The 14,661-nt window shown below is 41.3% G+C and overlaps 1 protein-coding gene across 1 annotated transcript; it reads right to left on the reverse strand.

Annotated features, from left to right (window-relative positions):
• Positions 1-1,732: 1,732 nt before the first annotated feature.
• Positions 1,733-14,623, reverse strand: LOC139208331 (UPF0524 protein C3orf70 homolog B). Its single transcript, XM_070837974.1, has 2 exons — positions 14,411-14,623; positions 1,733-4,364 (listed from the first exon to the last, which is right to left on the reverse strand). Exons 1-2 carry the CDS (start codon positions 14,592-14,594, stop codon positions 3,655-3,657), a joined length of 894 nt encoding a protein of 297 aa, XP_070694075.1. The 5' UTR covers positions 14,595-14,623; the 3' UTR covers positions 1,733-3,654.
• Positions 14,624-14,661: the final 38 nt, after the last annotated feature.

Here is a 14,661-nt window from a genome sequence, read left to right on the forward strand (position 1 = left end):
TGAAACAGGAAAACATTACCTGCTGCCTGCGTACTGCACCGTACTCTTAGATATCTCTGTCTCCTGGAGTCTAAAACCCAATTAACTTTTTAGTGAAAAACCAAAAAATACATATCTTATATTTAACTGTTTTGCCACCATAAAAATGTTAAAAACAAAAAGTTCCAGCAATACAAGGGACAGTTCGCTCTTTAAAGACCTGAGGTGTGCATTTCAGGTGAGACATGGACATGTCTGCATATATGTGCCTACATTACATTTATACAAAATTGAAGAGCAAATGAATTCAGCGGATTCCTCCTTATGCTTCTCTCCTTCCTCAGGTGAGGCAGCGCTGCTGCTCCATGTTTTCATTTTGTACCTTGAAATCACCTCTGACTGTTTGGCTTTTTGCTTGTTTAATAACTGGCCTCTGGAGAGAAAATGCAATTGTATGAAATTAAAGGGAAACTTCCTTAGGAAGGTAATGTGTTGTGTGCACATCAAAAGGAAAAATGAGAAACTGACAATATCTCTCTACAGCTTGTGTGATTCATGCTGTGACAACCTTGCTTGTGAAGTAGTCCTTGAACAAGGGCGTTTTTTGATTTTGAGTATATCTGCCTCTCTCTCTGTGTGTGTGTGTGTGTGTGTGTGTGTGTGTGTGTGTGTGTGAGCTCCCTACTGCTCAAGGTGCCTGCCAATTGAATGACTTTGCTGCGAGGGATTAACAGTAACAGCAATCTATCTCTTTATGAAATCTGTCTGTAGCTTGAAAAGCTCTGAAATTATTTAAATATGTTGAACTACACGGAACCCCGTGTGGCTGCACATGCACTCGCAGTCCGTCCAAAGACTTTACATGTGCTTGCATCATCATCCTTTTAATTGAGCTTCCTCTCCTCTGCCTGGCGCTGCACTCCCTCCACTTTTCTCTCCCCTTCCTCTTCTCCTCTCCCACTCTGCATTGCCATTCAGGCTCTCCAGCAGTCAGTTGCACACTCCTCCTCTTCACCACTGAGCAGAACAATGAATGTACATTTATATAAACTGATTAGCATTTCATCCCACCCTTTGGTTTTCTCTCTGCACAAGCGAAACACAGTTAATCGATAGATACAATGCAGGGGGAAAAGAGAAGCGTGGAGAAATCAATCTGGGCTCGAAAGTCAAGGTGAGAAAAGCACTTGCATAGTCTCTCATAAAATCAGCTGCTAGACAAAGTGTGGAGAAGAAGAGGAAGAGTGTCTGGGACTGAGACCCAGAGGACTTGGCGGGATTCTGCCTCGATCACTGGTGTGGATCAATGGGGATTTGGGGTCAGGGGCGGAGTGGCTTCACACTAACCTGCATTGCATTTCTCCCACCATCATTGTATGCAAAATTAAGACTGAGGTTCAGGTTCTTCAACCTCCACTCCCTCATCTTTATTCTTCTGTTGCTTTATTGTTAATGTTTCTATGCCTGCACAGTTTAAGACAGTAAGGCTTACAAAGGAGGGAATGTGGGAAACGAAAACAAAGAACATTCCTAAAGCCATTTCAGAGGAGACAAACAACCAAAGCTAATGCAATGACTCAATTTTAGTGTATCTCTCGCTTTACTTTGCTATTCCACCCAATCGCTGTGGAGCATTAGTCATCTGTGTGTCGGGTGGAGGAAGTTTGAGTTTCCTTTTCAAAAGAGGATTTAAAGAAAAGTGCCCACACTTTTCAAGCCACTGGCTACAAAAGACAAACCATAGGAGAAAAAAAAGAGTTTCATTAAGATTTATTCATATGAAAATAATATAACAATAATAAGAACAAATGACATGTTTTAAACTGCATTAAGAGGGACTGTGTTCAGTGTAATGTCAAGGGCTGCCCCTGAATAAAAAACATTTTATTTGAATAACAGATTTGTCTCCTCGTTGAAAACTTTAATTGTTTTTTGACATGGGGAACTTCTGCAAATGAATGCAGTCATGCAAAATGATTTTTTACATCTAGTGTAGCATTGTAGCAATACATGTTTGTGACTATTTAAGTGATTTTTGCAGACAACTCTCCAGGAAATAACTCTTCAAACAATATAGAAATGAAAAGATCCAGCCCATCTTCATTTTACTGACTGATTAATAAGGGACTGTCTCACAGATGTAATATCTGAGTGCATTTCTTATAGCATCATGTCCATCGCAACATCACAACACCTATTCAGCGTCCTACTGTCATCTCCTTTTTAGGTGCATTTTGTGACATTTTTCTGCCCCATACCATAAAATAACTGTGACATATTAGTTTAGCCAAGCCTGCAAACCTTTTCCACACTCCTGTTTCAGCTGGCATCACAACACATTTCACCGCCAAGCCCAGAAAGCAAAAGAAATACAGTTTATTATTAAATAAGTTTATATGTATATATATATTAGATATATTCCCTCTTGACTAGGGGTCTACTAGTTTCTGCTGTGACAACGTGACTTCTACTTCACGCTTCTGCTGGGGAAACGTCAAGTAAGGGATAATGTAAATCGAGCCGGTACTTTATCCCACTTATTACACGGCTTTGTACAAAAGAAATCAATAATTGGAATTAATGTCAATATTGATTTTATGGACTTGAAACTGATTTTATTGCTTGTGCTATCAGAATTGTGTCCATAGCAACAGTCTTCTGCACAGACATGACATACCATAGTTTGCCGTAATTAACCAATCAGAATCAGGCATTCACCAAAGCCGTGTAATCTTGCTATTTAATTTCCTGGCTGCTAATAGAGGTCGATACAAGTCACGTTGTGCTTAACGTCCCATTTAATCTTAAAAAGCACTGCAGTTCAGTACAACTTGACCAGAGAAGATGGTCAGAACAATATGTTAATGTCTGATCAATGGTTTTAGAAGTGATAAGAGTATCCTTGGTCCTCGCCGGCAGGTACAATATAGGAATGTGCTTCTGTGTAATCCTTGATTGTCGAACACTGACCCCTACCTACCTACCTACTGCTTGTGTTGGTGTGAGTAAAGTGCAGACAAATTGTGGGCCAGAATTTTTTTTCATTAACGTGATAAAAGCAGGTGTGTCCCTGCAGCTCGGAGCTGAGTAATTAACGGGTAAAAAGCTGATGTGCTTTAGGCCTATGAGAGGTAGCTGGCCTTGCACTTATTTTGCTGAAGTGTCAGAATCACTAATAGCTGTGGGTGGAGCCATTGACCAGAGAACAAGAAATGGCATGCTCACCTGCCACTTGAATGTTGAATTACAGTCTGACTGCCAGACTGGCGACTGGAGAACACTATTCCTAAGTGCTCATTATCATCACAAAACCTACTAATACCACCTTTGTTTCATAATTTAGCTCCAGTAATATGTACCTAAAGAGAAGTCTCACTTTTTCTCTTACTCAAGTGCACCTACTATAGATTCCTTCACTACTACTTCACATATAATTACCATGTTAAAGAGGTCTATTTGGTCCACTGTGCATGTGCTTGATATTCCTGTGCTTCTTCTCTCTCCTGTACTTTCATAAGAAATTCACTCCATGCTGGGGATGTGGGCAGAGGAGAGGCTGTGTGTGAGTGCAGTCGTACAGTCCTCGGCCACCTGCAGGAATTATTCTCAATAATACGATGCTGCTCTGTAGATCACACTCCCTCACAGCTGGTGTCCTTGTCGATGTTGTGTCAGTTACACAGTTGTTTCGATCTTTTCGATGATCTCTATCATAGACTTGGAGGGGGAGAGCAGAGAACAGTCGTCCTGGTCCCAGAGGCTGCCGGGGCTGGAGTTCCCATCTGTGCTCAGCTCGTCGTCCTCCTCCTCCTCCTCACTCTCCTCCTCGCAGGACTCCAGGTAGTGCAGACCCAGTGCGTTGATGCCGGAGTCCTCAGAGCTGGACGGAGAGGAGCAGTGGTCCATTTTGGGGCCTTTTATCTTATCCACGGGGGAGGGGTGTTTGTGTTCACTGTACTGGACTGGCTGCACAGGTGCGGGTGCGGGTGCAGGTGCGGGTGCAGGTGCGTATTGGGTAGGCGGCGTGGGCTTCACTGGTTTCCGAGGCTGAGTGGGATTTTGGGGCATCTGAGGTGGAGCGGGAGCAAGTGGGGGAGGCGTAGGAGGACGAGGTGGTTCTGGTAAGGGCGGCGGAGGGCGCTGCACATAGCACATTTTTCCGTTAATGCGTTTGACAATGTAGTCGTCCACAAACAGATCCGCGATGACGCAGTATTTGGGTGACTCCAGGTGAGGCGGGGACTGGAAGCAGGGGGCGAGCTTCAGGAAGCGCTCAGCCAGAGAGACGGACAGGTCCATGGTGTTACTGTACTCTGTCCCAGCAGGTGGCACGGCTGTGCTGGGCAGCTGGCACACATTGGTCATGGGCTGGTACACGTACTTGCCTAAAGGGGGAGAAAAATGAGAGAGAAAAAAGAGAGAAAATTATTTTCATTTTTTAGATGTTACATGATGACAAAATGGCAGTTTGGGGAGAATAACAAATCATTTTTTTGGTTTCTTTTAGGTGAAGTTTCATCAGTTCTTCTCAGCATTGTAGCTTCTTTCAGCTCATTAGTTTGAGTTTTCCATTCACACCTTTACTGTTTAGTTCACTCTCACAACTCTCATGAGTGTCATTTTCAGGGACAGCAGTCAGCTGATTTCAGGGTAAAGCCTCTGATTAATCCACTACACACTACCTGCTCAGCACCAAACAGCAGACAGACAAAGTATGTCAGTCAACATACGGAGCATTTGCTAAAAGAAGAATAAATATTGAATTTCTCACATTCATCAGAAACATTCACAAAAACACGACTTCAAATGAATGACTGTGTCAGTGAAACATTTAAACAATTTTAATAGCTCACCGGACTAACTTTAAAGGTGATAATATGTCAGTATTTTTAGGTTTAAGATATTTGTGATATACACGAAAAGAAGCAGGCAATCGCAACGAAATTCTTAAATCTCAACCTCTGCCCAAACAGCACTAAAAAGATATGTATGAAAAGAAAAACATGTCACTAAAAGTAGAAATTACAAACATAAAATAGTGCAGAAGTTATATAGGAATACAGAAGGAGTTATATGGGAATAAAACATAATAATAAATGAAACATGATCGTGATAGGCAGGTGTACTCTAATGACAAAATGAATAAACAAATAATCCGTCACAACTGTGTTGTGTTTACAGATAATTTCCACTGCCCCAAAATAGCAACAGTAAATGCAGCTTTAAATAAATAGTAAATAAATACAAATCATGTGGAAACATTTGGCAGGTATCCCAATAACAGCATGTATATGCACTCTGCAATTCATGTAAGTAAGCTTTGTTTTGAAAAGAATCAGTGAAACAAAAATATTACAACTTATTATCCTATGTCTCTGCAGTAATTGTTCTTTTATTTCTTGGCATATATTAAATGTACATATGGCCCAAAAAGAACATATTTTAGGATTTACACATTTACATATTGTAGGATTTCCTCCTGCAGACAAATATAAACACATATTTGATGACATATTTTTGATGGCATATAATGAGCAGAGCAACAAATTAGTAATAATCATAGTGTATAAACATGCTTCTGTCAATCTCGACCAACTACACAGTTTCTGAAGATGCCAAAACGTGGGTTGGGAGGCACAAGTGAATTGTGTCATCATCTGTCCTTTCTTGCAGACTGTAGCAATTTTCACATCACAAAACAGTTCATGCTGCCAAAGGCAGAAATACCTGCCTCTCCACCACCATCTGAGATGTAGCTGCAGTCAGAGAGTAACACGGTTTAAATTTCCTGTCAGCCAGAGCAGTGCAGCAATCATATGCTATATTTGACCCTCAGACACTGATGCAAGACTTAATTAAAAAATGATGAAATAACATACGAGATTATGGCCAGACAACAACGTTTTCAGCTCAAAAATTGCGAAATGGGGCTGATTTACATCTGGATTATTGCCACAATGGATCAGAAGAGTGTAATATACTGTACACTCTCACATAAATCCTCTGTGAGATAAAGGCCATGCATTTGTTCTGGAAAGTGGCCATATTTAAATACAAATTACAAACGCCCTCCATTCATATTATGCCTCCCATTTTTGCAACTCACGCACTGGTGATGATTGTGCAAAATGACTGCTCCCAAATGTTACTCATTGTTTGCAGCCCACTGCCTCCAACTCTGAGCCGTGCTGCCTGAATAGTGAGGCTCAGATGTGTGTTTAACTGGCTCCCAGGAGGGAAAGAAACTACAGAGGATGACAGGCCTACGCATCACTTCCTCTCACTCTGTGTCCTTGTCTTTTGTTTTACTGTCTGGGGGTCCCATTCAATCAAAGTCTTTTCCCAGGTTACACTGAAAACATCAAACTACTTCAAAGTAGGGAAGTGGCTCTATTTTGCATTGCTGAAGGGACAAAGTGGGTTTGTAATGCTGATGATCCATTTTTGCATCACACAAAAGATATTTAGATGAACTAAATCAACTTTTTCCCCGCAAGAACAGTAAAGTAAATTCACTTGACCATTAAAGGACACAGAACTGCATCAACCACACATGTGGAAACAGCGAAAACAAAGAGAGACTGAGACTGAGGCTTGATGTCCGTAGCTAACACAAAACACAGGAGCTGATGTTGCTACAGACAAAAAGGGGGAACAGTAGCCGCCCTCTGTTTAATGAGAGAAACTCAATGGTCCATGTTCAGACTGAGACGAGCCCATTCAGGCAGACAAGATAGCGGCAACAAATGAGAGCTAAAGCTGTAGAAGGCAATGTGTTGACATTTAGTTTTTAGCATATTACATCTAATTGCATTCATCCATCTGGAGTTTGAAATACCACGAGCAAAACTGGGGGCAGACAGATGCATACGGGGACAACTAAACAGGCAGACATATGGAGCTAAGATTGCACCAACACTGGTTCTCCACTGCAGCTGCAAAGACGGAACATCGTCTGTCTGTTGGTTTACACGGCGTCTACACTAAGTAAGAAATATCACTGTTTCCCTCAGCTGCAGACGAGGGGGGGGGGGCTGCGTTGTGTGTGAGATTAATGTCACTTAATCCGGCAAAAAGAAAAAGAGGACAATCTTTACGTGCAAAGCAAAACACAACTTTACCGTAAATATCTTGAGATACTTCAGTCTCTATTAATGACATGTAGAACTGCGACGATTGGTTGATTGACAGAAAATTAACTGGCAACTATTTTGATAAACAAATAATTGTTTTAGTCATTTATTAAGGAAAAATGCCAAAACATTTGTGGGTTTTACCCTTTCAGATATGAGGATTTTAAGGGTTTAAAATGAAAGCAAATGAAACTTTGGAATTTGAACTGTTGACCGGACAAAACAAGACCTTGGCATCCTGGGCTCTAAGAAACAGGCATTTCTAACAATTCTATGAACAATATGATTCATAGATTAATTGGCAAAATAACTGGCAGCTTGATATATAATGAAAAAAACTTCATTATAAATATAATGTAATTTCAGCCATAACGGGGTGACGTCTTTTCACATAATTTGACTACAAGCATTTACAAGTACTTGCTGGAGTTTCTGACCACTAGTAGCGCCATGAAGAAATGTTTTTATGCTAACAGCAGCAACATTAGCAGTGAAAAAGAACAACTGCAATCTAGCAAACAAGGATCGAAATGATGCCCAATTTAAAACCATTTTACAAGCGACTTTGAAAATGTCTTGTAAGAGACAAAATGCATTCAGCACATTACATATGTGCTGTTTGGGTAAGTATTGATGGATGTAAATGTAACCTTTCGTTTTACATTGTGAGTCATTAAAAGTCTCGACAAAGCTGAGCAGACGAGCTATTGTAGCGCTGTGATTTCCGTGTCGCTTTACTGTTCAGATTGTTCACTGAGAAAAATACAAACTCTAACTGACAGCCAGTGAACACTGTCCATGCTGCTTTATTGATATTCAGTCGTACTCTACCCGCCTGTGTTGTTCAGAGCTGGAGCCCTTGCATGACAATGTCAGTTGTTCAGCTGCCTCTGTAACCTCTCCCTCTGCCCTCTGTGTGTGTGTGTGTGTGTGTGTGTGTGTTTGTATTTCCATACTAACAAAGGACAGATGTCCTCACAAAGACAGAAAAAAACCTCTACAGTCTCCATACTGAGGTGTATTTATCTATCTATCATTTGCTTCGTTATTTCCAGTTTATGGCATGAGATGTGAGGCTGGCACTATTTTTATGTAAACAAATCCCATATTTAGACCAACAGCAACAAAGCATTAGTTAATCTCTCAACACTTTTTGACTTGCCTACCATGTCTGTGGCACTCATCCAGACACCCATTGGTTTCTAGTGAGGATGTAAATCGTTAAAAATGGGTCACAAATATGTGGCTCAGTTTTTAAAAGGGCCAAATCATTTCCTAAAACAGCTGGACACTGTGGTCTTAAGGAAATGTTACTTGGTGCATTTGTGGGGGACTATTTTTCATGGATTAATACACATTTAGTAGTCTGACTATTTAGGACGGCATGTGTGGGATCGAATAAACTACAGTGCCTGTGTTTGTGGTAATGAAGGAACAAGTCACATGTTGAAAGAGTGTGTGTGTGTGTGTGTTTTAGCAGCAATGGAGGTCTGTGGCACAGAGGACAACGCTCCCTAAGACACTGGCAGCACAGAAAATACTAGTATCAACTCATCACTGTAGAATATCACCAGACTTGCTCTTTATTAATGAGGGATTAAACAGCAAATCCATCTAAAAGTGGTACAAAGCTGTTACTGGTGGTGTGTCTTACATTTCTAGTCCTTTTTTGTTCTAGCGTGTTTCTTTTTTTCTACAAATAACTGGTCTTGTGGTGTCATGAGACATTTCGAGCTGTGCAGTGTTTTCCACTGACAGCAGCCTCAACAGACCAGAATAATATTCAGCCACGGGGCATGTGCACTTTAAGTAGGATGAATGACTCCTTAGTGTTTTTTCTTAGCAGGAAAACCTTTCATCACATTATCATTAAATGTGGCTGAAAGCAACAAGTTCACTGGGGACTGATGAAAGGCATTCTGGGAGATGTAGGAGAGCTCCAACTAAGTAGATGTAAATTAGGCTGCCGGGTTCATCATAAATGGAAGCAACAGCTCTTCATTGCAAAAATGTAATTCAGCATATCTACAGTTTAAAAGCAGAGGAGGTGACTCTTTCCTCTACTTTTCCAGTTGGAGATGAACTCAACATGCAAAGAAAGGTGCCCAGAGACAGCGAAATACCGCAAAACTAACTTAATTATTTCAGTGTGAGAATTAATTAGCTTCATGTAAGTGTTGGAGCAAGGAGATGTTTTAAAAGTGCATCTGTGGGGAAACTCTATGAGCTCATTCCTGGGAAGTTACAGATGGCTCTCTAGAGGAGGGAGTACAGTGGAGGAGATATGAGGAGCTCTAGCCCCTCTACTCCCACCTGTCTCCATCTTGCGTGCCTTCTCTGCTCTCTCCGGGGCCTGTGGCTGGCCAACGCCTGCACAGTCTGGTTTCATACAGAGAGGGAGGGAGAGAGAGAGAGAGAGAGAGATAGTCTCTCTGAATAATGCAGCATGTAGCCCTTCAGTTTCTCACTCTCTTTCACAGAGCTTCAGCATCACTCTTTCAAATTTCAGCTCTCCTGTCACTATACAGAGTGCAGCTGGGAGGAAAATACTTGGGAGGTTGAGGTTTACTGTCGACAAATTCAACGTGTTGTCAAATTGAATGGGCTTGACTGTCTCACACAGATTATGCCATTTAAATATCGGCTTATATCAAAGCCTCAGTAGAGACTGAGTCATTAGCGACCCCCCGCCCAAGTTTGATGTTTAGTATGTTTGAGGTAAAGCCAGAAGTCTGTGTCTGCAGACTGAGCAGATCTTCACACACTAGTTCGAAGCAGCATGGTGGCAAAACCAGCTGAAAAAAAAACTATTATTTTAGCAGATTGTTATCATTTATCAACAGCTGCTGCACCCATTTGGCCAGTGGATACGGTATGCTCACACATCCGCTGAGCTTTGTGTTTAAATCTGTCCAACAAAAAGGGGCTGCAGCCGGGGCAATAACACAAGTTTCAGGTTTCAGAGAATGGGACGGCCTGACCCAGCATCATGTGAAACTCCTTTCCTGTTTCCTGCCTCCACAGGCCTGTTCCCTGACTTACAGCCAGTTACAAATCCACTGTGTAGTCTGTCACCACAGTGTTAAAATGCAACCTTCTGGACTGTTTTTCCAATGCATGGTGAACTTTAAGGCCTTAAAGAATATATTCAGATCTCTTCAAGTCTAATCTAATACAAAACCCACATGGCCAAAGTATCAGTTAACTATGTTTAGGCCTTTTAACAACATACATTCTGACTTGTCACGGTAGGAAAAGCACATGTGGCACTAATAGTACTAATAGCATTAGCGATGACTTTGGGTACAAGTAGACCTACAGTGTGACACTGAGCCAGCATGCACAAATCCGGCAGCTAAATGGCATTCAGCCGTCATTCGGTTTAATATGTTACATCTGTGATTTTCATGTCAAATTGTCTTCCTGTGGAAATTGCTGTTCATTTCATTAATGCAAAACAGCGGAAGCTAGCTTGCTCCTCTGATGATGTAATTATGCGATGCCATGAAACCAACTGAGAAGAAGCATTTGGATTCAACACCACACATGGAAAGATCAAGGACTAAAGTGAGGCTGTTACCACAACAAAAAAACACAAGTCACCCCATAGCTGGTCAATACAGTGAGTTAGCAGAGGCACCAGGTAATGAATGAAACAACAACTAGACTACATGGGTTGTGTTCAAATCAGTTCCAACGAATGACATTTTTTTGGAAAAAAAAAAAAAGTTCACCTCCAGCTAATATGAGGCGTCAGCAGTCAGAGTTAGCCAAATCAAATGGGTATCATACAAAGTTGCAATGTTTTATTACACAATTTCCTCTTTAACTTTACCCAGACAGTGTTTCCTTGTGGAGCTGCGATGATGGGACAGTAGACAGACTTGAAAAGAATCTGCAATAATCCTTTAAAACGGCAAAAACTTCTCAAACTTTTGGTGCTGCTCTGTTTCCTACATTGACAGACCAGCAGTTAAAGTGGCTGAAGTGCTGTGGTTCTCAAATCAATCACAAAACATCCCCTCAGGCCTGTGCTGACAGCGTATTGATCCTTTAATAATATGCGAAGCTTTTTAATGACTCAGCACTGCAGTCGGTTTTTGAACCGGTCACTAAATCAATAAATATAGTGGAGAGCTTTATCCAATAAGTCTTCATATTTCCCTTTAGAAATAGTTGCCATGTACAGCTGCGTGGTGTGACAGATGAGATGAGGAAGTCTGACAGAAAAAAAAACACTTTCTTGTATATACAAGCGAAAAACAAGCTCTAACGTACAAAATTGGATCTGACAGAGTACGAGCAAACTGACAAGACTGTTCGGGACTCATTAGACTCCCTTAGACTTTCTTAATGAGTAATTCATTGCTCTGCCTGGTAATTGTAATCAGTTAGTGGAGTATAAAGAGAGAGAAAAAATATTCAGACCAGGTGGTTCCGGTGTTGCTGCGAGCAAAAGCTCTCATCAGACATGACATATTGGCGGTGACACTAAACACAGCTAATTACCGCTAATGAGAGGCTTGGACTGATGTTGTCACCAGCTGGGAACACCGCCTCCACCTACATCCAATTCCAGTTTTTCCCCCATTTTCTCAGCCAAAGGTTTAAACAAAGCTACAACTAAGAGTAAACTAGTGGAAGGCCATAAAAACAGCTGCATAAATGTCTTGCTAGAGCCAGCAAAGATGGCTCGAGAAACTAAAAGAAAGACAACCTGAAGATGTTAAGTTTGCAACGGCACAGAGGAAATAGGAGAAACCAGGAATTAAGTCATCAGTAATCATCCCAACCTGCTCCACAGGTAAAATAAAAGAAATAATTTGTGTTTGAGAATATAAATGCTGAGCCAAGTCTTACTACACAGTGACCTTTTGTGTTTGTTTGCCTGGAAACCTATTAAAGATGTAATTAAAAAGGCTGTCTAGCAAGGCTCCCAGTGGTGAATGCACAATTATCAGCTTCAGAACAAGTTTATACTCCAGGCGACAGTCATAGGCACGTTCAAAATGAGAACGTGATGAGATAAGGGCGTTACAATATCCAGCGTTAGTGCTGGAGAGAAGGGTGTGAGCCAAGCAGAACATGCAGAAGCACGCTGCTATCGCTTTCTCACTGGGAGCCCTGGTGCTGCCTGATTCAGCAGTCTAAGCTGGTTTATTCTCACTGTGGCGCATGGCTGTCCTGAAGGGGCACCTGTGAATTACAGCGGAAAGAGACGTGAAGGTGACGATCTTCCTTCTATGCCATAACGAGCCTGAATGAAATAATCAAGACCAAGGGCTCCATGTCCATGGTGCAGCACGTTTTCAGACAGACTGATGAATATTTCAAAGAGAGGAGGAGCAAGTCTAAATGTTTACAAATGATATAACACTAAACAGGCTCTGCTGGGAGAGATAAATCCTGGATGTGGCTCCTAATAGACACTGGAAAGACTTCATCATTTTTATGCCACATCAGATATTTCAAATAACTTGGCTCAGTCTGGATGGAGGCAGGCATCTAAATCCAATCATTACATGGCAAAGATTACAATGTGACTTGTGCAGTTGCACACTATAAGCCCTGACTGACTGGTGCAGAGTGGACGGTTGATTGTGTTTTACTCTGATCTGAGGATTTTCAGGTCAGCCAGAGATGGGATAAATTAGGGCAGCACAAAGAGAAGGACATCTTGTCAGATTCCGGCACAGCTATTGTGATTCTGCAGCTGTGTCAAAGTGTCAGGTCGAGAAAGGTTCAAACGGAGGGAAAGTGTCGGAAGTACATGGGTGGTGAAAATGCCAGCGACAAGAGAAAAGAAAATTGCTCATGTTTGATCAGAACTGCAGCTCTGTGCTCTACTACCAGTACAGTCAATTCCACAGCCAATAACAATTATATTGCTGCTGGGGAAATACTATTGAGTCCAGGCAATATAATAAAATACTTGGCCTGTAAATGGAGAATAGCAGCTGCTGAGCTTGACTGACTGCTTGACTTTGTCTGATAATGCAATGATTTTGTGGCCAACTTTACAGAATAGTGCTAATGATATGTGCTTCTTATAATTAACAACACGAAAAGATCTAAACCACCAATTTGTTAGTTAATCTCCCAGTACTTTCTGACATCCCTTTTTAGCACTCAGCTCCAAGCCCATTCCTCCCTGTGAAAGATGTAAAGCCTAAAATTTGGGTCACACACATATATATATAGTTCCATTTGTAAAAAAGGCTAAATAATTTCCTAGCACTGCTGGGCTCTGTAGTTTTTAACAAATGTTTCTAAAGAAGGAATAAATAATTCATTTGTTGGGGACTATTTTCAGCCGTGGATTAATACACACTTTGGTGCTCTAGAGAGCACATAATGCGCTTGAACTGTGTTTGTGGGATTGACTCAGAATAAACTACAACACCCTTGTTCATCACAATTAAGAATTGATGTGTTTAAAATGGTCTGTGGCACAGAGGAGAACGATTTATTAGGATTTGGATACACAGGTAAGACTTGTGAGTAGGAATAAGTCATGACTGGCTTTGGTCTTTTCATGGGGTTTGCTGACAATAACAAATATACAGAATATCACAAGACTTTAAAGCAGAAATGAAAGTGATGACTCATGTGTGATGCGTTTTTCCCAAATACCTCCACAAACAGTCATGTAAGGGAGGGCTAATTTAATCAAATTTGTTTTTATTTATTTATCTTTTATTTTTCTGTGCCCTTCTTCTGAATTACTTACACATAATGTTGCCATTTCAATGGAGCTACAGTATATTGTATACTTAGTGCTGGATATCAAAAATAAAATAAAAGAAGGTAAAAATCTAAACCAGAGGAATTGTAACAAACCTGATAAGCCTGAAATATAAATTTCCCTGCTTCTGAATTTTGCAGCCTCCATTGTTTAGACCACATTAACTATTCATACAAGGGCGTGTATTAGGAGGGTTGCCTCTGATCAAGGATAAATGTGGCAATGAATACAAAATTGGACTTGACTCTAAGATCTATTTGGAAGTTTTATCACAAATGAAATAACATTTCCGGGGCAGAAAGTCTTCCATCATAATCCACACAGCCCCTCATAATGTGTCACATCATATCTTTTTCTAAATAGCTGATCAATATCGAGTTAATATCAGCTACATTTCGTCCTTTGGAGTCGACAGTGTGAGTACAGAGAACTGATGCTTCTGCATTCACAACATGGCCATGGCTACCAGCATTTTCTTTGCCATCAGAGTGGCAGTGAGATAGGTTATCTGGCGACACAGACAGCTATTAAACCGTGTAAAAAATAAACTTACAGTGACACCAGCCCAAGTGGCAGCACCAGTGCAGCTTGAAGCACTTCCCGTGGCTGTGCGTAGCGCAGATGGAGAGTCCATCACAAGGCAGGAAGTCTGGTCTCCCCGCGCAGCTCTTGGCCAAAGCCTGCGCCTCGTCCAACTTCTCACTCTTCGTACACTTCTGTGCTCTCGAGGTGGCCATGCCAACATTTCCCGGGTCCAAAAATACGCACACAACTTCGTCCGAGTAAACTACAACATGACCGTGC

The sequence above is a fragment of the Pempheris klunzingeri genome, chromosome 10 (assembly GCF_042242105.1).
Source record: "Pempheris klunzingeri isolate RE-2024b chromosome 10, fPemKlu1.hap1, whole genome shotgun sequence".
NCBI classification, from domain to species: Eukaryota; Metazoa; Chordata; class Actinopteri; order Acropomatiformes; family Pempheridae; genus Pempheris; species Pempheris klunzingeri.

Bases quoted from the DNA above. Each gene is read 5' to 3' on its own strand.
- LOC139208331 (XM_070837974.1), bottom strand. From the start codon at position 14,594: ATGGCCACCTCGAGAGCACAGAAGTGTACGAAGAGTGAGAAGTTGGAC. The intron at 4,365-14,410 runs GTAAGTTTATTT...CTCCCCCTTTAG, and splicing joins CCACTTGGGCTGGTGTCACT to GCAAGTACGTGTACCAGCCC.